Source organism: Caretta caretta, chromosome 20, assembly GCF_965140235.1.
Source record: "Caretta caretta isolate rCarCar2 chromosome 20, rCarCar1.hap1, whole genome shotgun sequence".
Taxonomy (NCBI): domain Eukaryota; kingdom Metazoa; phylum Chordata; order Testudines; family Cheloniidae; genus Caretta; species Caretta caretta.
Genome location: NC_134225.1, coordinates 8738028 through 8761670, shown reverse-complemented (window position 1 = coordinate 8761670; position 23643 = coordinate 8738028). Strand labels below are relative to the sequence as shown.

The following is a 23643-nucleotide window of genomic DNA, read 5'->3' as shown; positions in this document are numbered from 1 at the left end:
CTTATGTTCCTTTCTCTCCGTAATGTAGTCTCCCTGCCTCCCTCCCACCTCCATAGCATCCTGATACAATCACACACAGCCGGCAGAAGTTTATGGACAAGTAGAAAGGGAATCTGCAAGCAAGGATGTTCACACTTCCCCATTTCAACCTCCAAGTTCTCCTTTGTTCACATTGGAGTTGTTCCATAAGAAATCAGCTGGGTTTGGGTGTGCACATGATCAGCACTAACCTACTGAATTTCAACTGGAAGACCTGCACCATTTGCTACTTTGAACTATAAATGTTCAAAGTTGGCTCAGCCAACCCAACAAGAGATTGGAAAACCCAAGTGCTATGTGGACATGCAGACAGTGGCAATGACTATCAGGAAAAGGCTTGCCAATGATCTGTGTATGCAACATCTTTAACCTCTTGATGCCCTGAGAATCAGACCAATGTATTGTTACCAAGATCTTTGGTGCCAGGGATTTTAGCAGTTACGAAGTGCTATTTATAGCAAAACTTAGCTGCCGCTCCAGGCAAATGTCTCAGCTACTCTCAGCCAGCCAGCCAGGCAGACAATCAATCATGTTTGATACCTCGGTTTTCCCTTTGCATGTACAAATGTATCAAAGTATATTGGTACAAGGGATCGGAGGCAGAAATGGATGTGATTCTTACTGCAGCCTCCCAACCCTCCACTCGCTGTGGAAGAGAGAATCTTTAAAAAAGCACCACCCACATTCGGTCTTTGGTAAGAAGCGTGTGATATCTTCCCAGAACCTGAGACCCAGAGATGGAGCTGGTGGTTCTCATTTTACAAATCTTTAACGATTGCTCAATATGCAGACATTTCATGGACAGCTCAATTACCATTAGAGGTGATTGTTGTTTTTTTTCCAGATTCAGAAGTTTATTTAGACTTTAAGACCAAGAACTCTGGGTTTATTCAAAATGATAGCGGGTCTATATCAGACTTAAACATTTTATATCACAAGCATAGATAATAACACTTAAGTCAGCAGTTCCTATCATTTGCTGATCTTGGTATTGTTCGAATAACCCTGTGACAGCATTTGGCAATCAGTTTTATACTGTGAATGAGACTATTGTGACCTTATTAAAATTTCAGAGGAAGGAAAAATGGTTTTCAATGGAGGTGTAATTTCCCCCCCTCAAAGTAGGTCTCTAAATCAGTGCACTATACAAAGAGTGGCCTGATTTCTAGACAAACTGACTTGGTGCTTAAAAACCTGTAAAACTACGTACCCTAATTCTCATGCAGTACTGGAGTTTTGACAGACGAAGCCAGTGGATTTCACAACAAAAAATCCTCTCCTTTCTAGGGAGTATTTAAAATGGTAAGTACTCCCTACAGGTAGGGATAAAAAATGTTGAAGATATTTATTGGCTCCCAATTAGTAAAAGGACCAAGTCTCTGTTGCAAAAGAAACCATACTGCTTTAGTGCTGCACTTAAAAACCAAACAGCTGTCAGAATCTAATCATCATGTTTTTATTTTGCAAATCCTGCTTTTCATTCTAAAAATTCAAAAAGATGATGATGCACCTCAAGTGTTTCTTGGGGAATGTACAGCTTTCTGCAGTCTTCAACCTAAAAAATTATGTAGAAAGCAGAACTAAGCAAATCTACAGAACAAGACAGTTAAGCACAAGACTGCTCCCATAACAGAACAGTTGGGTCCCTCCCCTTGAACAAAAACAAAGCCAGCTGAATTTCTGGCAATGCGCATTCAGGTACTGCATTCGAATAAGACAGGAAAAAAATCAAAATCATGGATTATACAATTGTGCAGAACAAGTCACCTTCACACAAACATTCACAGAGTTATTCTTGCTGCAGCTCCACTTCTACAGGGGGTGGCTCCTCTTCCACCTTTGCATCACTGGTTCCAGCCTCTGTTACCCCACTCGGTTTCTCCTCTTCCTTTTCAACCTGCTGTACCTCAGCTTCACCTCCTGCAGAAGCCACTGTCTCAGCTGTATTTTCTTGAGGAGGGGATGGTTCCTCTGTTACAACCACTGCTGCCTCCGCTGCTTCTTCCATTCCAGCCTCTGCCCCAACCTCAGCTTCTTCCTGTGGTGGCTGCTGCTGCTCTGCCTCATTTTTAGGCAACTCCTCACTTTCAGGCAATTCCTCAGAGGCTTTTTCTATTTCTTCTCCTTCTGCTTTAGTGGTTTCAGGGGCTTCTGTAGCTTCCGTGGCTTCACCTGCATCCCCAGTACCTTCCTCTTTTATCTCTGCAGTAGCACTTTCATTCGCCCCTTCACCACCACCACCACCTCCTCCTTCCAAGGCTTCAGTTTCATCAACATCCTGGTCAACAATTTCATCTGTAAATGGATCATCGCCCTGACAAAGAGAGGGGGAAAGGACAGCAGTCATTTGCCTGTAATATGGTTTACGTTTCTCCTAGAGGAAACCTCAGACATGAAATTCAGAGGTTTGCAACAGAGATTAATTGGAAACGACAGATGCTCAATTTCAGGAAAGAACTGTGAAAATTGATCAGGTCCAGCCCCAAAGCTCCTATAAAAATTGTGCACTCTAAACTTTTATCATGAAAAGCACCCCAGGAAAGTGTTTGTCAAAGCCCCACATCAATAGGCAATCTTACTTATTGCTGGGAAAGCCTCTACCTTGCAGGAATGGAAATTGTATGTGACTCTCCTGTACTGCAACCTGCTCAGGGTGCAGTCACCCATGGGCTGGGGGAGGGAGGGTATACTCTTACAAACTGTGTGTGCTGCAACAGCTAGGCAAACCAGGGGTGTCCAATCTCAAGTGGGAGGAACTCCTCTTCTAGAAAGCAGTTATATCAATTTTTTCACCTTCTGTCCAGTCCCACTTGAGCATACAACCCAGTGGTAGAGAAATCTCTCCCACTGGGAGAGGTCCAGGCAGATCAACAACTGAAGTAACACTTTTCATACTACCCTATCTTTGGGAGCCAAGAAATCCAGGTATTTTTTGAAGTGTTCGTATAACTAAAGGTTTCAAGTGAAAACCGTCTTGGTAGTCTCAGGAATTGGTTCCTGCTCTCTCCATCCCACACTAAGTGATAACTAATTAGGTTTTGTTATTTCAGTAGGAGTTATTCACTTTTTTCATAGGAGGTCAAGGCCCTAAGGGTTTTGGCCTCTTTCAGCCTGAATAAGGCTGAGATATCAGAGCTCACTTCTACTCCTGTTGGGACAGGGAACCTATTTTTCATTATTTGGCTTAGATTGGGTTTCAGAGTTATCTGAAGGAGAATATTGTACAGCCAGCAGATGGACCCCCTGCATGGTTTGTTCTGGATTATGGAATGGTGGCTCCTAAACTTTCCTTCCCTTCCTCACAGATCACCTTGGTATGCAGGCAGCCTGCAACAGATGAAGTGTGAATGAGGAAGATAACATGCCAGTGGCAGAAATCTTGCCCGGAATCTAATCAAGTGTGACTAAGAGCTTTTGAACTCTTATGTCATGGTTGTGATGGAGGTGAGGAGAGAGTTCTCCTGCTCCACCAGTATCTGTGAAATCCTGCCCAGTGGAACTGTGCTGGGTGACAGACAGCCTAGTAAAATTGGGCCATCTTTGCCTAGCAACAGCCAAGTGTTTCTTTTGAGGAGTTTTCTACTTCACGGACCAGAATGATCAGATTCAGACCAGTCTGGCTGCCTCCACAAGAGCAGATCCATGCAGGTGGAGGACAAACATAATGTCGTCTTCTCTGGCTGGATTTCAGCCAGCCAAACTTATCTATTGAGATTCTGGAGGAACTCCAGGCTATACCCTGCGATCTGGACCCATGTCCACAATCGCCAGTAAAATCTACAGGGAAATATGGAGTCCACTATTGGTGGAGACTGCCTCGGCCTCTCTTTGTAAGGGCAAGGTGCCAGCATCCCTCAGAGGAGGAATCATTAGGCCCACGTTCAAGAAACCATCTCTTGACGCTGACAGTCTTGGCAATTATCACCCTGTCTCCAGCCTTCCTTGGGGAAGGTTGCTGAGAAGGTTTTGGCGAGGCAGCTCTGGCATTACCTGGAATCCTCAGATTTCCTTCACCCCTTTCAGTCTGGTTTTGCACCTGGGTATGGTACGGAGACCGTGCTGGGATCGGTCGAAGATCTCCTCCTGCTGATGGACAAAGGTCAGGTGCCCATGCTGATTCTTTTAGATCTGCCGGCAGCCTTTGATACCGTTGATCATGAGGTGTTGTTGATGTGCCTGCGGACCCTGGCAGGGGTAGACGGAGTTGCACTTGAGTGGTTCCGTTCTTTCCTCTGAGAGATCCCAGAGGGTAGCACTGGGCAATTGCTCATCTGCCCCGAGGGCTCTCTCGTGTGGGGTACCGCAGGGTTTATTGTCACCCCTCCTGTTCAACGTGTATGAGAGGCCGCTAGGGGAGACAGCCTCGCTATCTGGGCTGCAGTGCCATCAATGTGCTGATAACTCTCAGCTCAAAGTCTCTTTCACTGGACCCAGAGGGTGGAGTCTCAGTTTTGCTAGTGTCTAGCAGAGACTGGGGCTTGGATGAGAGCTAGTTGGCAGAGGCTCAATCCAGATAAGACCAAAGTGATGCCGGTGGAACAGGGGAAACAGTTGCTCCCCCCATTTGAGGGGGTTTGCCTGCCCTGTTAGCCAAGTTTGCAAATCAGGGGTCCTGTTGGATCCTTGGCTGCTCCTGGATTCCCAGGTAGCAGCAGTAGCCAAAAGTGCTTCTTTTCATCTTCGCATGGCAAGGAGGTTGCGACCTTTCCTCTCAGATGTGGACCTCGCCAGTTACCCATGCCCATGTCACCGCCAGATTGCATTACTGCAATGTGCTCTAAATGGGCATACCCTTGAAGGCAACTTGGAAATGTCAGCGCAGGACGCAACTGCCTGCTTACTCAGCGGTGCTTCCGCATGGAGCATATTACACCCATACTCTGAAGACTGCACTGGCTTCCAGCTTCTTTCTGGATGCAATTCAAAGTGCTGATTTGACCTAAGAATTCTACCTGTTGTGGCCCTGACTTTGTCCTCACACTCCATCCTGACAGTGAGGATCGGCTAGGGTGCTCTCACTGATACTCCCCTGCTTTGATCTCGAGGGACATGGATAGGGCCTAGAGGGAATGTGTTTCGACTCTGGCATTTGATGCCCCTGTTGGTCTGTCAGAGTTTGTTGACCTGCTGGGAAAGTTTCAGAGCCTAACTGTTCATGCAGGGTGAAATTCACCCCAGGCAGGTAGCCAGGATGAGGCCTAAGCACCACTTCAGTCCAATTTACGCCCTATGGGACTTAGATGGTGCCTATGCCTTGTGCCTCCTTTTGGCACCAGGGTGAATGCCGGAGGGCTGACTTTAGGGCACTGAAGTGTCTTTTGATATTTTGTTCCTTTAATATGTTTTGGTTTGGGTGATTTCATAACTAATCTACATGTGCCTGGGGGTTGCAATAGGTACAATATGTAAGTTTTTAAAAAATACATGAAAAGTGATAAACTGCCTAAAAAGAAAATAAAGACACCAGACCCAAGGCTCAGCCTACGCATAAGAAAGCGGAGTGGTATCTATGCTTCTCCCCATTGTATATAGAAGCGAGTTTTGTGACCAACATGCAGCACACACAGTGATACTCAACTCTGTGCTCTGTACCAGTTCACTGTTCAGGACCAAGTCGGCGTGTATCCCCACTGCTCTGTGGAAAAGCAAGACTAGCTGGCAACTTTCTTACTCACTCACCTTGAGATACTTTTCCAGCATTTTTACAATGTGCTTGTTATTTAGGACACTCTTGGCAACATGGAGACTAGTCTTCTTGAACTGCTCGGCTGCCATCTGAAAAGGAAACCGGACACTGGGGTTACTCTGTGGGTCAAGTCAAGGAAGAGCTTAACAGAGACCAGTCACAAGATCTTAGTTTCCTGCTCAGCTATGCTGTCAAGGGGAAATTCCAGATTCCAGCCATGTTCTGCAGTGGCTGCTCTGCATAGGGTGCACGTTTTGGCCTTGGGGAAGGGCATGCCCAATCGGGCAATACAAGCCCTGAAGGAAACTCCATTTAAGGACCCTAACTGTAGTTTTCAGAGTAGCAGCCGTGTTAGTCTGTATTCGCAAAAAGAAAAGAAAAATTGGTTAGTCTCTAAGGTGCCACAAGTACTCCTTTTCTTTTTCCTAACTTTGCAGTGGTCACCAAAATGCAAGACTGCTGGGCGAGGAAGGAGAAATGTAGCAATCCCTGCTTAAAGAAGCAGATTCTTACGTCTTTTCACTACCAAAGTAAGTTTATTTCGGGAAACAAGACAGCTAAACAATTTCTGCTATGCTGTGCATGCATTTACATCCAAATACCATCAAGTAGTGGGTGACTTTATGCCTTGACTTTTAAATTCTGACGGAAACTGCTCCCAAATTGAGGTGATCCCAAATCAGACATGAGCATATCCCTTAAATGCCTTAGAGTAAAATCAGATGCAATGAAGTTTTAGGACTTCAAAATGAATACTATTCGGCAACAGATAAAGCTGTCTGCACAAATATCAGTGTGCGATCTCTAGCAGACTGGCTAGCACCAAATGAGCAGGTGCACCATACTTAGGCTTGGTAGGATTTGATTTTAAACTGACAGACGTCAGTAAACACTGATTTCAGCTGACACAAGGGAACTGATGAAAACAACAGTCAGTGGGACTGCATCCACCCCGCCCCTTGCCCTGTAGAGACTGTCACCAGCCCTGCAGCAGCGCATAGTCCCCTCTGCAGTCCTGCTCCTTCACGCCTGTGGCAGCAGGGCTGCAGAGGGCTCCCTACATGGCTGCAGGGACAGTGAGCCCTCGTCCCTGCAGGCGCAACATACAGGGAAAGCTGTGATCCTGGTGGAATGAGTGGAGACCCCCCCACAGCTAGGGCTGCGAGAACAACAACAAACCCCGACACAGGAAAGGCCACCCACTGCTGAATGGCTCCTGCCAGGAATGGAAAGTCACAGAATACGTGATTGCCATGACTATATTGTAGCTTTACTCATCATGTATTGCTCCATTTTGAACTGAGATGAAGGCCTGTGGGAAGATATATTGTAAAGCTCCACTGTGGCTAATGCTGGTTTAGATGCTCATCTAATATTATGACTTCTGTTAAAATTATTATTGTGCCTGCCTCAAGTGTTCTGACAAGGGAGGTTTTGGAATTTTTAATTAAGCAGCACTATAAAATAGTGCAACCTCAAAGAGAACACTTGGTGTGTAGTTTATACAGCACTCCTGAGTCAGAGCAGTTTAAATCCCAAGAGAACAGGAAGGAAAAGCCAGAGCCACACAGAAATTACGGGGGGGAAGGAAAAAACAAAAAAGAATGATGTCCTCTAAACTGTATTATGCAGGTCAGACTAGATGATCACAGTCCTGCCTTCTGGCCTTAAAATGTAGGAATCCCATCCAAAATCTAATTCTTGGCCCAATAAAAGATCTGCCCTTAAGGGTCTATCTCCCTATGTATCCCAGTCAGCATATGGAAACTTCAGCTCCTAACAATGATTACATGGTTCTCGAATTCATTGACATACTGTGGGATGGCAGATTACAAAAGGCAAGACCAGATCTCACTTTCTTCGTAACCACTTCTATTCATCTCTCTCTCACTCCCAACATGTACTACAACCCCTTGCAGCTCAGCTGCTAATACCTACCTACCAGCCAATACCTGCAGGAGAACAAAATCCATATGGCCAGTTCCTTCGTCTTCCCACAACCACTAGTGACCACAAAGTTACTGGTTGGTTTTGCATTCCATCAGGTTGGGAACAATAAGCCAGAAGATAAGAAGGGTTTCTAGCAGGTGGAAAGCAAGTTAGCATTCCTCCATGCAAGAGCCCTCAGCAGTCAGGAGCCTTCAGCAGTCAGAAACCCTCAGCCCCTTACTTGTCCATTCAGCCAGTTCTCAGAGTTAAAGATGAAGTTACTTTAAATTATCTAATGAGTAGTTGGCCAGAAATGAGTATGCTTGCTTACCCTGCGGTTCCTGTTGTGGTCTGCTGACCTCAGGTGTCTTTGGAGGAGGTGGTTCTGTGCAGGAATTAACATGTCACAAGCCATACAGTGAGCTGCCTCGATCTTCTTGAAAAAGTGTTCCTGGCCGATACCTGGGGTGATACAAATAGATTAGCCAACATTCAGAGTACCTGTTACCTCGAAAAACATTCTGCGAGTCCCATCAACACCCTCTCACCACTCCCATAAATAAAGATCACAAAACTCCCTCTGGGATGTAACTGGCAGTAATTTGACACCGGTATCTCATCTCCTTTCAATTCGCCTTGCTTTCTGAGAACCATCCATGCGTGTCATTCTAAGGATTTGAGACGCCACTTGTCTCACCAGTCTAGATTCTTACACATGCCCCACTCCTGTTGTATCAGAGCACATCACAAATATCACCACTTATCCTAATGCCAGACAAGCACAAAAATCATTGACTTCCACTAAGCAGAGCAGGGAATGGAACCTAGATTTCTTGAGTCCCAGGTAAGTGCCTTCGCCACAAGGCCAGCCTACCTCAAAGTGGCTTCAATGAGACTCTTGCAAAGTCTCAAAGGCAGGACAGCACAAATGATTTCCTACATTTTGGAATATTTCACTCCTCCTTTACCCATTTTCAGAGGCCAACAGCAAAAACCTGTTAGCTGGCTTACTGTCGGCCAAAGCACAACTTAATTCAAGTGTAACCACCTATCACAGGACCCAAGCTCACAACATTAGTACAAATGCCTTTTCACTAACTGGCTGCGTCTGAGGAGACCCTGCACTGCAGGAAAACATGCTGGGAATTGTGTGCTAAGCAAGACCTTGTAGGTGCTGTGGCAATGTGCTATTGTAGAAATGGGGGCAAGAACAAATCAGGAAAAAAACAGCCCTACAGTTTTTAATGAAGTTAAATAGTAAAATGAACACGGGATCTGCTGTGTTCAACTGAATATTTACAAAGCCAATAAAACCCTTTGCTTTTGAACATTTTCTCATCTCCCACTGCCATACATCTTCACTGGCCACAGAATTCAGCATCAGTAATACTGCAGTGGATTCTCATTAAACCATGCAGAGAATCTGCAGTCTCTCCCCACATGATAGTGTGGCCTCTTATTTTTGTAAAATCTGCCGTGGCACCCATGTGTTCTGTGACATAGCATCTAGAAGCAAGGCTAAGCCACAACTGCCTACAAAAATGAACAGAGCACAGAGTGACTCAGCCGTTTAAAAATGGCACTTGTTCACTTTCTTTCTAACGTTCAAGATGCAGCCATCTTTAGCAGGCCTCCCAGTCACTGGGGTAAAATGGTAAGATTAAACTGGATACTGAAGCTGAGGGTGGGTGGCAAGTTTAAATTTCTGCCTTATCCCAGCCCTCTCAGATAAGAAGTTTGGCCCGAGAAAGGAAAAGTAAATGTGGCTCCTTTTTCCATCCCTCATCCAGCAGCATCCACACTGGTGGCCTTTTCCTTCAGCACTTGCCATTCCAGGGCTACTGGATTTCCAGTGACCATCTAAGCCACACCATTTCAGAGTAATACAACTGTTTTCTGCTTAGGGAGTCGGATAGTTTGTGGCATCTTGGGCCTAATTAAGAGCTGACTGAGCAGGCAATACTTAATTGTAAAATCCGTAGAGCAGGGACTGTCTTTTTGTTCTGTGTTTGTACAGCACCTAGCACAAAGTGGTCCTGGTCCATTCCTGGTGCTCCTAAGTGCCACAGCAAAACGAAGTCTCCACGCATACACAGACATCACTTACCTTTGAAAGGGTCTGGTTTCTGCTTTGTACCCTCCTTCTCAGTCAGCTCCTGACGACGCTTTTCAATTTTCTTATTTCTGTTCACAATATACTCCTGGGGGGGGGGGGGGGGGGGCAGGGAGGGAGGAAGAGAGAATGAAACTCTCCACCACTTGTACAAGCCAATGGCATCAATAAGCAGCACAATCTATAGCATGCCACTCAGAAGGGACATGAGAGTTCTCTAAGAAAACCCATGGGGAGGGGAAGAGAGCACAACTAAATAAGTAAGAGACTTGCCAAGCACTTCCCCTGCCCCCACCCTGCCTATACCTTCAGGAGCTCAGACAGATCTACTCAGTCAGAGCCACACTCCATACATCTCAGCATGCTTCAGTAGTCAATAGTGCCATGACAGTGGCAACTGTCTCTTTAAGTCTCCAGGCTGTCAGTAGGCATCTTTCAGGAACACAAAGGTCACGTGAATGGTTTAAACACCCAGCTGCAGAAGCACAAGCTGCCTGACACCTCACCCAAAAGACATGCTTTTAGAGCTGAGGGGAGGGGAAGGTCAGTCTCTATGGCTTAATTCATTTCTTGGCTTCTCTGCTGAGCCAGCCAACTTAAGGCTTAAACAGTGCCAACTGAGAGTTATTTGTGCGACACGCACTAGGAACTAGACAACCCTAACCCCACATTTCACATGAAGAGTTATCAATTGATGGCTCTTTACTGATTCATGAATGCTGGCATGAGCCGGAAGGGAGCCAGTGGGCTCTGTACCCAGTTACCAAGCTCTGGGCAATGCAATCAGCAGGTGTGACAGACAGTAACAGAATTCCTCAATTACCCTGTGCCTTCTCCTACGCCATTCTAGGAATTTTAAGTAAGGGTTAAAAAAGGCTGAGCCATCCACATACCTGCAGGAATTCAACGGTTTTATCAGGGAGTTTGGTGCCAATGTATCGCAGGGTATCTTTGTGAAACTTGCTTTGCAGATGTTTCTGGATTTCTTCATCTTCAAAGCTGCGGAACTTACACACAGAGCAGGCGAACTGGATTCTGAAGAAAGTAACGTGTGGTACAATAATCTATGTCTACAGTGAAACTTTTCACAAGAGTAAGCTCCAGCATCCTGACAAAATTCCAATTTGAGGAATTTTCTGCTTACCAAACTTTCCTCTCCAGTTTCAGTTGATGCAGTACTACTACATTCCTGTCAGAAATTGTGTAATTTTGCTTTGTAGCATGTATGTGCATGTTGAAAGAATACAGGTGTATTTTATGGGTCAGAGTTAAGCCTAACGTTGGGAATAAACAAAATGAATTTTCATTTGACAATACTATTGTTAATTTGTACATAGGTACTGAATGGGTAAGTTATCTTAATTGGTCATTTAGTCTTTAGAATGCTTACTTTTTAAAATGGCAATGCTCTGTATTTAGCATAACAGTTATAAAGAATTACTTCTACAACTGTAACTATTAGACAATACCTCCATTCCCCTTTCTTTAATGTGAGTTACAAAACACAAAGAGAAGAGTATTATAGATTGACTGGAATTGAAATGCTGATTCCACTGTACCGACTTCAAACGGGAACTTATATCTGTGTTGTGTGAACAGGAGGGAGTTCAGATCTCCTGCAGGGATCCAAAGAGAATTCTTTTGTGCCAGGTGGATTAGGGATGATGAGTCACAGCACTGCCCTTGGGAGATTGATTTATTGATTGCTTCCTCTATAGTCACTTACCTGTCCATAGCACGATCGCGCATTCTATCTCTTCTCCTCTGTTTCTCCCTCTTCTTTTTCACCTCATCATCATCATCATCACCGCCATCTCCAGACGCTACAGAGAATCACATTTAAAGTTTCTATATCACACCTAATGTAAACATTTTTTGTTGGCAGAAATCTAATTCTTTGGGTTTTATTAGGATGTGAGCTACTGTGCTTCCCTCCCATGCTAGGCTTCAAGAAATCCCTATCCTTCCTGATCTCTGACAGCTCCTCTGTCTGATCTGGTTTCTCAGGCCACTTTTCTATCATGTGTTTGTTTCTGGAAAGCCACTCAGCTTCCAGCCTAAATATTCTTAGAATTAAGAGTTCTCAGTCCGAGTAGTACCAATTGTAACAGACCCCATTCCTGACTCTTGGTGCCCATCACTTAACTTCAGAAGTTGCTGGGTTCAGTGAAGACACAGCAACCACCAATGGAACCAGCTCTTACTGCTGACAGTGAAGGCCCTCCCTCGGGGTAGCTGCATTGGGTGACACACATTTACCCAACTTCCCCTGCATGACTAGTGTCTGTCCCTCCCTCATAGCCTTGGTTTCCTTGGGTGGTCGAGTGCCGGTAACGCACATTCTCAGTGACTCATTTACCTGAGAACTGAAGCACAGACTCCATTTTGTATCACACTATTATATTTGGTATTTTCCTTTCACTTTTTTCACCTTCTACTTTTCAGGATGCTAGAAAAGCACCCCAGAGGGTTCAAAACACCTCGCATGCCATTCCAGAATGTCTGCCACAGATAAACATGACTGCTGTCTGGTTTCGCAGACGAGCTTTGAAGCCACTGCAGTGCTATTTCTCCAAAATCCTTAGTGAGTAAAGGAATAATATTTATAGCTAAATTTACATCATTGGGGCTTTAAGGCCTCTGGAACCACGACAACTAAGTGTAAGCCAGGGAGGGAGAAATGGACAGAACCTCAGTCCCAGTCTCCAACTGAACTAGATATCCAGGTATTTTTATCTTCACTGTACAGCCTGCTGTCTTCAAACTGCAAAGTTCTAGGGCTTTTCCAATGCACAGCCATGTATTCTGCGAGGTCTCCACATGCGTGGGAGAACACAGGATTTGAAGAGAGCAACTAGCCAGAACCCAATAAAGAGAGCAACCCTACCCCACTGCCTGTACTGTGGTAACACCTAAGATAGGGGACCCTCTGTGGGTCAGGATCTGGTTATCAAAGAGGAAGGTTGGATAAACATCCGAACATCAAACTATATCCCAATGTCAGCCATGAGAATGTCCTATGTGTGGCTAGAGCAGAGCACTAATTCCCCATACAGAAAACGTGTGGTTCCCCCCCAATAATCATGTGCTGCATAGCAGCTAACATGCAAAACCATCTTGTTCCAAGTTTCTGCTTTGCTTCAGCATTTAATAAGCCACAAATACGGCTTTCTACATTCCCACAACTATGCAGATCACAATTTCAAACAAGCAGTGGCTTGTGAATCTCTAAAAGACTCATATATGTCTTGAAAGCGTAAGAGAAGGGGAGTCTAGAATTGACTAACTTAGGTTTCCAAATGTAGAATTAAGACAACAGGCCATAAGTGAAAATTGTGACAAGTATGCTATTAGCTAAAATTCTTTCCACATATACAGACAAGGGGTGTAATTTTCAGAATTGCTCAGCACTGGCATAACTGCTTTCACTGAATTCAATGGTAAAACTCCTACTGAGTTAAGCCAACGCTGAGCACTTTTGAAAATCGCAGCCAAGAGCAATAAATGGGGCAGTTTCAATGTTTAGTCTCTGCCTTCCTATTTTTGTGGTTTTGCTATCTAAGGGTTTACCCCTCAAACTGATCACACAGATTAGCCAGCTCTGTGTTATAAATCCCTTCAGTGACATTACCCTCAATCTGGAATTAATACATATGCTTTATGACTTGATGTCAGACTCAAGTCCCTCTTTGCAATCAGCAAGTGAAAAAGAGATATCTTCCCCTTAGGGTGTAGGCCCAACAACCTGCCAGACATGCATAGCACAAATACAAGAAACACATGGATGCAAGGGGAGACGGTTCTGGCTACAAGAGACCCAATAAGACACCTCCATCTATAAATTCTAAGATAAAACTCTTTACATAACAGGCCCCTTCCCCCATGATAGCAGATAGCCCAGATGTGGCTGCGCCCTTTCTGTTCTCTATTCAACTCAAAGGAATTCAGTTAAAAAGGAATGACAAGAGTGGTTGTCACACGAGATAATAAGGCTTTCAAACTAACCCTTGATCTAATATGCTTCCACCTGCTCTGGACAGAGACATATTTAATTTAGAGTGTCACTGTTAAACCACCACCCAAGAAGTGTGTCATTATTAGAGAAAATCCTGCTTTACCCATTTACTGGACCACTGGTGTTTTGTTTTTCCATCTTAGTTTGTAAGCGTGGACAGGCACTGTGACTGGCTTTTCAGTACAGCCGTGAGCACAGTGTCAGAGCTCTGATATGTCACAGGCAAGGGGCATTATTCCACCAGGCTGCAAAAGACTACACTAAAGCAGCAGCTCAGGCACCTGGACCTGTGTGTGTTGTACTTGACATTACATAACACACTCCTAAGTTTTATAAGCCTTTGACTGAATGCTGAACTCAAGATAGCTCCAAGTGTAAAGAGGGAAAACAAGCCAATTGGGTACGTTAAGTCCACAGGAATCATGTGAAGTGGAGAAATCACCCTACCTTTCTTCTCCCAATCTTCACCACAACCCTCATTCTCCTTTAAAACAAAAACAAAGAAAGCCATCAACATCAGCTACTACTTTAAAAATCCACATAAACCGTATCTGCAGTAATCTGTCAGTGACTGACAGAGTATACAGTGTACAGTCATTTTTACATCAAACCATCATATTTAACTAAAATTTGCAAAATTGTTTTGCTAAGGCTATTTCAAAATATGACAATGAGATCCTATTTTGCCAGTCTTAACATTTTATATGTTGCTAAAAAAATGAGTCATAGCCATGGACAAAATTTGGTGTTTGTACAGTGCCTAGCACAATGGGGCTCCATCCTTAGTCAGCCCTTACGCACTACTGTAATAAACGTAATTAATAAGGAGTTTAACCCCACTATCCCAATTACTAGATCATACTCCCTCCAAAATCATGGAACAATAATGGAGCATTGTGCAGGTCTAGAAAGCAGAGTTCAGAGCACCCCAACATTAGGGGCAGTCATACGTATCCCATATTGCAGTAGGAGGGAACTTTTGGGTACTCAGCATTTTTGAGAAAAAGATGTCTAAGTAAATTTAGAAGCCAACCTTTAGGCTATTTTTGAAAATTCTGGCCCTGGTGTATGGGAGCGAAGTAAAGGACACTAGCTACAATAGTCTCAAATCTTCACTCTCAGGTGAGGCTAATCTAATAAAGGTAGCTCAGAAAGAATCTAGCAGACACGTTCAGAAAATTCACATTCATTCTATAGAGGCTCTAGAAAGTTACTTACACCTTTGTCTCCTTCATCTCCAGATTTGTCCTCTCCTTCACCATCATCTGCCAGATACACAAGACAGGTCATTTAACTAGGGTGGGGAAAGCCTGTCCTCCCGCTCTTACTGCAAGTTACAAGACACCAGCACTATATAGTTGCCTATTTACTCACAGAGCACTGGTTCATAACCACCAATACAAAACTCAACTTGCTGACTATTCTCTCTCCTATCTGGTAGACCCTGCTACAAGTTCTGTCCCTACCTTAATGATTAATTTAGAGCACCAACTTCTCTGATGAGTCCGCAGATCACTGAGGAAAGCCTGAATGCTAGGAGGCACCTAACAGTGTACCACAGTAACAGTGACAGACTATAGCCTCAGATTAAGGACCACTGAGTTTTAAGATCTAACAGACAATATCTATAGTGCTGGTTGCCAGCCAGTGAAGAGAGGAAGCACTTAATCAGTGCTGTTAGCTGCGAGCCTTTCTAGTCAAAAAAACAGGACTGTACCATTCTCGGTGTCGTCTCCTTCGCTGTCAGTCTTTGCCTGTTTGCTGTCTGGTTCATCTCCGCTTTGGGACTGTTTCCGCTTGCGCCCTCCTTCACTATCTGATCGACCCCCTGAGCGGTTGCGGAAACTCCTCCTCTTGGGCTAGAAACACAAACTAGGTGAAGTATCTTATGGACCATCTTTTCAGCATTAACCAAGAAGCTCCAGCTCTTCTAACCCTTCTGCAGCTTAAATGAAATGAGCTCCTAAAAGCAGGTGTGACCCTGTAACCTTCTGTCCAGATCAGCGATTCTCAAACTTTACCAACCCGTGGACCCCCATTTTGACTTAAAAATTTTCAGGGACCTCCAAGCCCCACCCCCCAACTCAGCCCTTGCCCCGCCCCTTCTCCGAGGCCCCACTCTCACTCACTCCATTCCCCCTCCCTCTGTCACTTGCTCTCCCTCACCCTCACTCACTTTCACCAGGCTGGGGCAGGGGGTTGGGTTGTAAGAGAGGGTGATGGCTCTGTGAGGGAGTTTGGGTGCAGAGCCCAACCCTCTGCCCCAGCCTAGAGCTTGTAAAGTGGGAGGGGGTGACCAGTGTGGGTTCTGGCCGGGCAGTGCTTACCTCAGTCGGCTCCAGAAAGCAATTGTCACATCCTTCTGGCAGCAGCTCCTATGCCGGGGGTGGGATGGGTGTGTGTGTCAAGGGGTTTCCACGCACTGCCCCTGCCCGCAGGCACCACCCCCTCAACTCCCATTGGCCACAGTTCCCAGCCAGTGGGAGCAAAGTCAGCGCTCAGTGCGGAGGCAGCACACGGAGACCCCCTGCGACGTGCCAGCCGCTTCTGGGAGTGGTGTGGAGCCAAGGAAGGTAGGTAGGAAGCCTGCCTTAGCTCCGCTGCACCACCGGACTTTTAGTGTGCAGGAGGCACTGGGAGGGAGGGGGAGGAGTTGATCAGCGGGGCCTGTGGAACGGGGCCATTTGAGAAACGCTGATTTAGATTAGCTGTACTTAATGCAGTAAATCCTTTTATAAACTGAGCAGATGAGCTGTGCCAAGGTTATCCAAAATACTGTACACGGTCCCCGGCCTCCCAAATAGTTAAATTTTTCTAAAGAAAAAGTCTGCTCAGAGCTATATTTTTTGTACAGAGAAACAGCACACCAGCCTTTGAAAAGTGACTGTGAAATCTGGCAATTATCAAAGGAAAACATATCCTTTTAACAGGAAGAGCGTACTTCACAGCTAATCCCATTGCCCCTGAATTAACAATGCACTGCCTGTCTTTTAAGGGTAACTACATGAGTAAAAGCAAAGGGTTTATATCAAGAACAAGTGGTTTGACGGCTCTTACCATAAGAACGTTCAGATGCCACGGCACTGTACTCACTCTGTTTCGTTGCCTGCCGACTCCATATGGCATGTTACCATACCTTCCCATTCCTGGCATTCCCATCATGCCATAGTCATAGTCACCATAGTCTCCGTAGTCACCATAGTCACCATAGTCGCCATAATCTCCATAATCTCCATAATCCCCGTAATCACCATAATCCCCGTAATCGCAATAGTCAGGGACAAGGGCTTGAGAGAAGAGGGAAGGAAGCCTGTTGGGGCAGGGACCACCCATGCTCCGCCCACCCATATAGTTCAACTCATTCCAGCGTGCAGACAGTCGCTCAGTACTTGAAGATGGCATGAAGCGGTCGGTGCGGTTGAAAGCATTTAGACGCCCCCGATTTTGAATCCGATTCTGGCCCCTCCCTCTAATGAGACCATAGCTGTTTCCTCTGTTGCTGGACTGATTCCTGCGGCTGTCAAATTGGCTTCCAAAGGAATCATTCCGATCAGTTCCAACTTCGCCATAATCGTAGCCAGCTCTGTACAGATCACGGTCGTTCATTGAAGACCTTGAGTCATAAGACTCAAAAGACTCAAACCTGAAAGAGCTGCAGAGCAAGCAAGGAATCAAATAAGTAGCTAATAAAGCACAGAGCCATGCTCTGCCAAACATAAAAGCCACCGAGAAATTTACATCCAGATTTAATTTGGGTTAAAACTAGAATCAGGACACAAAGAATTAAGATGTAAAGAATGAAAATAATACTGTGGTCCCTGCTGAGTGACATCTTTGCACAGGAACTCACTCACCTTGTCCTTAGTCTTAGGGTGACTTGAGAATTGAACCAAAAATTGTAAGTCTGCTGCACAAATATGTCTAATCAGAAATATGACTGAAAAAAGTCTCACTTAATTTTTATCCTCTCTGAGTGGGTACCTGCTGATCTGTCAATCAAAAAAGCTGATGGGTTTATCCACCTTAATCCCACACTGAGGTACAGCCAAGAGATCCCCTTCCCCACTGCCAGCTAGCTCCCTGGCTGGCACATTAGGAGAACTACAAGCATACAGGAAGCGTGGCACAGTACACAGCTGCAGAAATAGGAAATAACTGGAGAATTAATTAGATACAGAGGGACAAAAGAGCAAAAATCCCTGCCTGAAGTAGAAGCCCTGAGGAGAAATGAGAAATACCTCTGCTTTGCAGGGTAGAGGCAGTACACAGGGGTTCCAACGTACTTGCAATATTCCTAACATAGCAGCAGGGGCAATAATAAGGAATCCAAGAGAGAAAACTTTTGGTTTTACCTCTGGGTGTGGAATTAAAGCAGATAAATCCATCAGCATCTTGGCTGACGAAGTAGCAGGTACCAATGCCACAGAAAGGTTATGTATTTCATTTCTTCCTTCCTACAGCTGATGTCAGGATGCATATTACTGTCTGAATAACAGAGCAAGCATCTGGTACTTTTCTTCATACTGACTGGTCTAGCAATACAAACTATTTAGATTACAAGGCATTATTAGAAAAGGTAAGAAAAATACAGTTGCAGATTAAACATCTCACTTCAGCATCTCATCATTAATAAAAGTAAGTTTTGGTACAACTAAGGATGAACAGAGAAACCAGCTTTGAAAATACATTGTTATGCTGAATAGGGGTTAACAACATAATTTGGGACTGAGAGATCAAGGCTGCACTTTGTACTAATGTGTCTGTTTAAGAGGAATTAATATTGGACCATTCCCTCTGCTGTAAAATGTTTCAAATTTAATTTGAAGTTACAGTGATTTAAGATTTAAAATCTCTGTGAAAAGAAAGAAGTGATAAGTCACCTTTCCTGGTCTTCCATTCCTTCCCCGCCTCCACCACTGCCTTCCTTTGACAGCATATCCAGACGCTGGTTTATTTTGGCTATGATGGAGTCAGAGTTCTCATTTGCCACAGTTTCCGTACTATAAGTTGCAACTGGCATACTGGTGTTGACATCAGCAGTCAGAGTCATGTCGGTAGTTTTGGGAGTCTCCCAGGTATTAGTGGTTGCAGCTGCAGCTGCAGCTGCTGCTGCAGCATAATTGTACGAGGCAGCGGTAGTAGAGCCGGTGGTTTGGGTGCCATAATAGTCATAGCCTTCGTAGCCTTGCAGAAAAGGAAAGTAAAATTGAATACACTGTCAAAGAAATGTAGGCTCATCGGAGGAGTTTAGATTCTAATGAACTCGCTCTACTAGTCAAGGTTGCATCTGATCTTTACTATTTGATGAAAACTTGTAAACTAGAACAACTATGGTCAGGTTTTCCATGAAGGAAAATTCAGATTTCCTAAAGCTACAGAAATCAGAGATAGAAAAATATCTGTTGCAACCAGCCAATTATCATGAACCAGTGTAGGATTATTCCAGTGCTTGGTCTTAACTGATATGAGAGAGATCCTGTACTACCATAAAGATGTGTTGTTATAATAACGTTCAGTATCTACAGCATAATACATTGTCAGCATGCACTACCCATGTAGTATGGCTCCATGAAGCTATGCTACAATTTGAGAGACCTGTGTTGCTGGGCTTGTAACCACATATGCAAGAATAAATACGATATTAACATACATTTAATAGACTAACCAGAAAATCTGAAGTGATGAGTCATATTCTAGCTCTGACAACAACATAAGCTGCCTTAGGGCAAGATCATATAATGGTGAGGGGGAAAAGCACTGCACTACATCTATGTTCATGCCACTATTGGATACTGCTTATGCAAATCCAGAGATTTGGAAAGTGCATGACAGTACAGTAACTCCTCGCTTAACGTTGTAGTTACATTCCTGACAAAAATGCAACTTTAAGCTGAATGTTAAGCGAATCCAATTTCCCCGTAAGAATTAATGTAAATAGGGGGGATTAGGTTCCAGTGAAATTTTTTTCACCAGACAAAAAAAACCTATAGTGACAAAGTTCCTCCTCTGCCTTGGTGGGTCCTGCACTTATAGACAGATTTGCTTGCCTCAGAGATTCATGGAAACCCTCAGTTTGGCCACTTTTGCTAGTGGCTCAGACCTGCCATCCACTCAGCTAACCTCATCACTGACCAGCATGGGAGAAACTGAACAATCCCCACAGTCTCTGTGTCCCACCTAGTGGGTCAGGGACAGGCCAGATCCCTTTCCAATTTAGACCTTCCCTTCTGGTGTTTCTCACAGACCAGGTCAACTCCTCCTGTGCCCGATCAGGAGTTGGGGGGATAGGTGGAACCTGGGCCCACTCTCTACACCAGGTTCCAGCCCAGGGCCCTGTGGATAGCAGCTGTCTACAGTGTCCCCTGCATGACAGCTAAAACTCCCTGGGCTACTTCCCCATGGCCTTCCCCTAGCACCTTCTTTATCCTCACGGCAGGATCTTCCTCCCAAAGCCTGATCACGCTTGAACTCTTCACTCCTCCAGCAGCACACCTTCTCACTCCCTGCTCCTGGCACGCCCCGTTACTATCTGTTTGGAGGTCCTTTTTAAACCAGGTCTCCTGATTAGCTTGCCTGCCATAATTGAGTCTAGAAGGTTCTTAATTGGCTCCAGGTGTCTTGATTAGCTTGCCTGTTTTAATTGGTTCTAGCAGGTTCCTGGTTGCTCTAGGGCAGTCCCTGCTCTGGTCACCCAGGGAACAGAAAACTGTTCATCCAGTAGCCAGTATATTTGTCTTCTACCAGACTCCTGTACCCCACTGGTCTGGGTCTGTCACAATATCACATATATATATATACATACACACACACACACACACGCACTATAAGTTTTAAACAAACAATTTAATACTGTACACAGCAATGATGATTATGAAGCTTGGTTGAGGTGGTGTATTCAGAGGGTGGGATATTTCTTAGGGAATGCCTTACTGTTAAATGATGAAGTAGCATTCGGCTGAGCCCTCAAGGGCTAACACATTGTTGTTAATGTAGCCTCACACTCTACAAGGCAGCACAAATGGAGGGAGGGGAGACAGCACGGCAGACAGAGACAGACACACACACACCCTGTGTGTGTGAAAGATGTGCATTGCCCCTTTAAGTACGCTGACCCCACTCTAAGTACACTGCCTTTTTAAGTATATCAGCAAGTTGAGTCAGCAGCTGCAGCCAGCAAGCTCTCTCGGTCCTGAGCCCTGTTGTGTCCCCACCCTGCTCTATATGGAGAAGGGGTAAGCAGCGGGCAGGAGCAGGGGGGAGGGAGACACCCTGACATTAGCCCCCTTCTTCCCCCCCCCCCCCCCCCCCCCAGCAAGCAGGAGGCTCCCAGGAGCAGCTCCAAGGCAGAGGGCAGAAGCAGCACATGACAGTGGGGGGAGGGACAGCCGAACTGCCTGGCAATTGATAGCCTGCTGGGCCGCTGCCGCACAGGGAACTCAGGGGGGCGGGGAGCTGATAGGGGAGTTGCTGGTCCACCCTGGTTCCAAGCCCCCACCAGCTAGCTGCAATGGGCTGCTCTTCCTGCAAGCAGTGGACAAAGCAGGTGGCTGCCAAACAACGTTACAAAGAAGCATTGCGCAACTTTAAACAAGCATGTTCCCTAATTGATCAGCAATGTAACAACATTAACCAGGACGACCTTAAGTGAGGAGTTACTGTACAGAGAATTCTTGTAACAGCACTACACATACACAACCTGCCAGTGTGCTACAAGCAGTGCACTGACTCATCAAGCCAGGGCTGTACTGGTTCTGAAGAGAAAATGCATTTCTGAGCCATGTACTAAAAGGCAAGCTTCCTCTCAGAGCTCTTCCACTGCTACTTCTAACCTCCAATACCCTCTGCTATGCCAATCCTAGGGCTCTAGTTAAGTGGCTGCCAAATCATGGTCAAGAACCCTCCTCAAAACTCTCTCCATTCTATTAAACCCACAATAAACTTGACAACTTTAGGCCACTGGTGCACTGACGCTATTGCCTATCCTGAGGACCAATACTGTCTCATTTCCTTGTACTTCCCCACCTGTCTTATCCATCTGTTGTCTTGTCTTAGACTGTAAACTCTTTGGGGCAGACACCATCTTTCTGTTCTACACTTTTTCAGCACCTAGCATAATAGTCTATAACTAGGGCTCCTAGGAACCATGATAACACAAATAAGAGAAACTCATTTTTTCCTATTGACTTGATCAGAGGTCTATTGTCCTCTGTGCTACACAATACCCAATTTTTTAAAGTGAAGACTAGAGAAAAAGAAGACTAAAAGTAATAATAATTAGTTCTTCCCAAATTAAGGCACAAAACCCAGCTTTAAAAATACTTCAAACCAAGGCAAATTACACACCAGAGTGAAAAGCTAAATTCTAAACCCAATGCAAGGATTTATTATGGAAACACAGACAAACCCTTTAGCAGTACCAGCAGGCAGGTACAGCTCTGTATACTGCACACAATCAAGGTGTCATTTAATGTCAAGAGCATAATCCTAGCTTTTGAGGGGAAAGGTTTGGTACCCAGGCTCATCATTATTCTGGCTTGAAGCCCAGCATAGTGCAGAATGACGAAGCAAGGTACAAATAAGGGAGCTGGAGAATAAACCTAGGTATTGCAGTCAACTTAATAAGTTGAACAGAGTATAGAGGACTTAACACAAAAATAATATATTTATAACACATACCTTGCCAATTTGCTGCGTTTGCTGCATATGTACCTATGGGGATGAAAAGACAAATGCATTATTTCAACATTAGAAGAATCACCCAATGGTATTCAGTTTATAAAAGGCTACGTGAATATCACTCAATTTCATGCCAGAAAAAAATATTATCCTTTCACATAAGCAGAAAAGAAAAGGCTCGCAGAAGTACTGTCTTATGAAAATGTAACAAGTAATGGAGAATTAAATGGAAAACTGTATTATGTGGGAAATATTTCTGATTTATTTCAAGAGAAAGCCAGAGATACAGAAATACTGTACCAGAACCTCAGGGTCCAATACACTCAGACTATCCAGTCACAAAAACAAATATTATATTCTTCCCAGTTTATGGTTCAAAAAGAAAATCTTTGTTGTATTTCTACAAATATTGAAATATTATTTAGCGCTATTATCTTTAGCCAATGTTCACCATCAGCAGACCCAAGATTATTAGCTGACTCCAGTTCTATTAACACTAGCTCAAGATAGGAAAACCCACAAAGAGGAACTGAAAAGTGTAGGATTGCTTCACAACCACAAATCAGTTCTCAAGTTTCTCAGCAGAGGTCACAGGGCATAAGCAACTGCAGAAATTAGATTCCAGTTTCATTCAACAAACGCTTATTGGCAAAACCATAGTGAAAAAGCTTCCAAGTCAATGTTTAATAAGATCGAAACACTCCTGGAAACATAGAGGAGGGGTATAAAGAGATCAAGTAGTAGGACCTGATCCAGCAAACACTTGGGCACATGTTTAACTTTACTACCGTAAGTTGCCCACTGAATAAAGTTAAAAATGTGCCCAAGTGTTTGCTGAATCAGTGCCTCGGTCTGGAAAGCAACCTTCCAATATAAGAGCCCAGGAAAATGATGGGGAGATGGAAGGACAGACAAACACCACCACAGCACAGAAGTGAGTATTCCTTGAAAAGCTGGACTAAACATTTACAAAAACTTACCCAGTGTGATTATAGAGGGTAAAAGCTATCAGCCAAAAAATGAGGAATGTTACACTTTCTGTTATAGAACATTAGAAAGGAAAAGGCATAAAACAAGTTATTTTTAAAAAATGCAATTCCCTATGTCAGCTTGAAATATAACTGTGAAACTTACCTTGAGCATTGGTGGCAGCAGTGCTCCAAGTGCCATAACCTGTAGAAATAA

The 23643-nt window shown here is 44.6% G+C and overlaps 1 protein-coding gene across 3 annotated transcripts in view; it reads right to left on the bottom strand.

The window, feature by feature from the left end:
- Positions 1-1473: 1473 nt before the first annotated feature.
- The window catches only part of AKAP8 (A-kinase anchoring protein 8), a 29804-nt gene continuing 7634 nt past the window's right edge, over positions 1474-23643 (bottom strand). The window contains exons 2-14 of one of the 3 annotated variants that reach the window (XR_007354327.1): positions 23593-23631; positions 22459-22491; positions 18663-18966; positions 16840-17434; positions 15500-15641; positions 15003-15047; positions 11494-11590; positions 10661-10802; positions 9762-9855; positions 7986-8116; positions 5719-5814; positions 4030-4224; positions 2219-2353 (exon numbers count right to left, since the gene is read on the bottom strand). Coding sequence is in view for 2 of the 3 variants with exons in the window: in XM_048834244.1 (XP_048690201.1) it covers positions 1829-2353; positions 5719-5814; positions 7986-8116; positions 9762-9855; positions 10661-10802; positions 11494-11590; positions 15003-15047; positions 15500-15641; positions 16840-17434; positions 18663-18966; positions 22459-22491; positions 23593-23631 (2243 nt within the window). In the remaining variant the exon portion in view is untranslated. Of the gene's footprint in view, positions 2354-4029; positions 4225-5718; positions 5815-7985; positions 8117-9761; positions 9856-10660; positions 10803-11493; positions 11591-15002; positions 15048-15499; positions 15642-16839; positions 17435-18662; positions 18967-22458; positions 22492-23592; positions 23632-23643 lie in introns of all 3 variants that reach the window. The other 2 variants (XM_048834244.1, XM_048834247.1) reach the window with 2 other exon arrangements.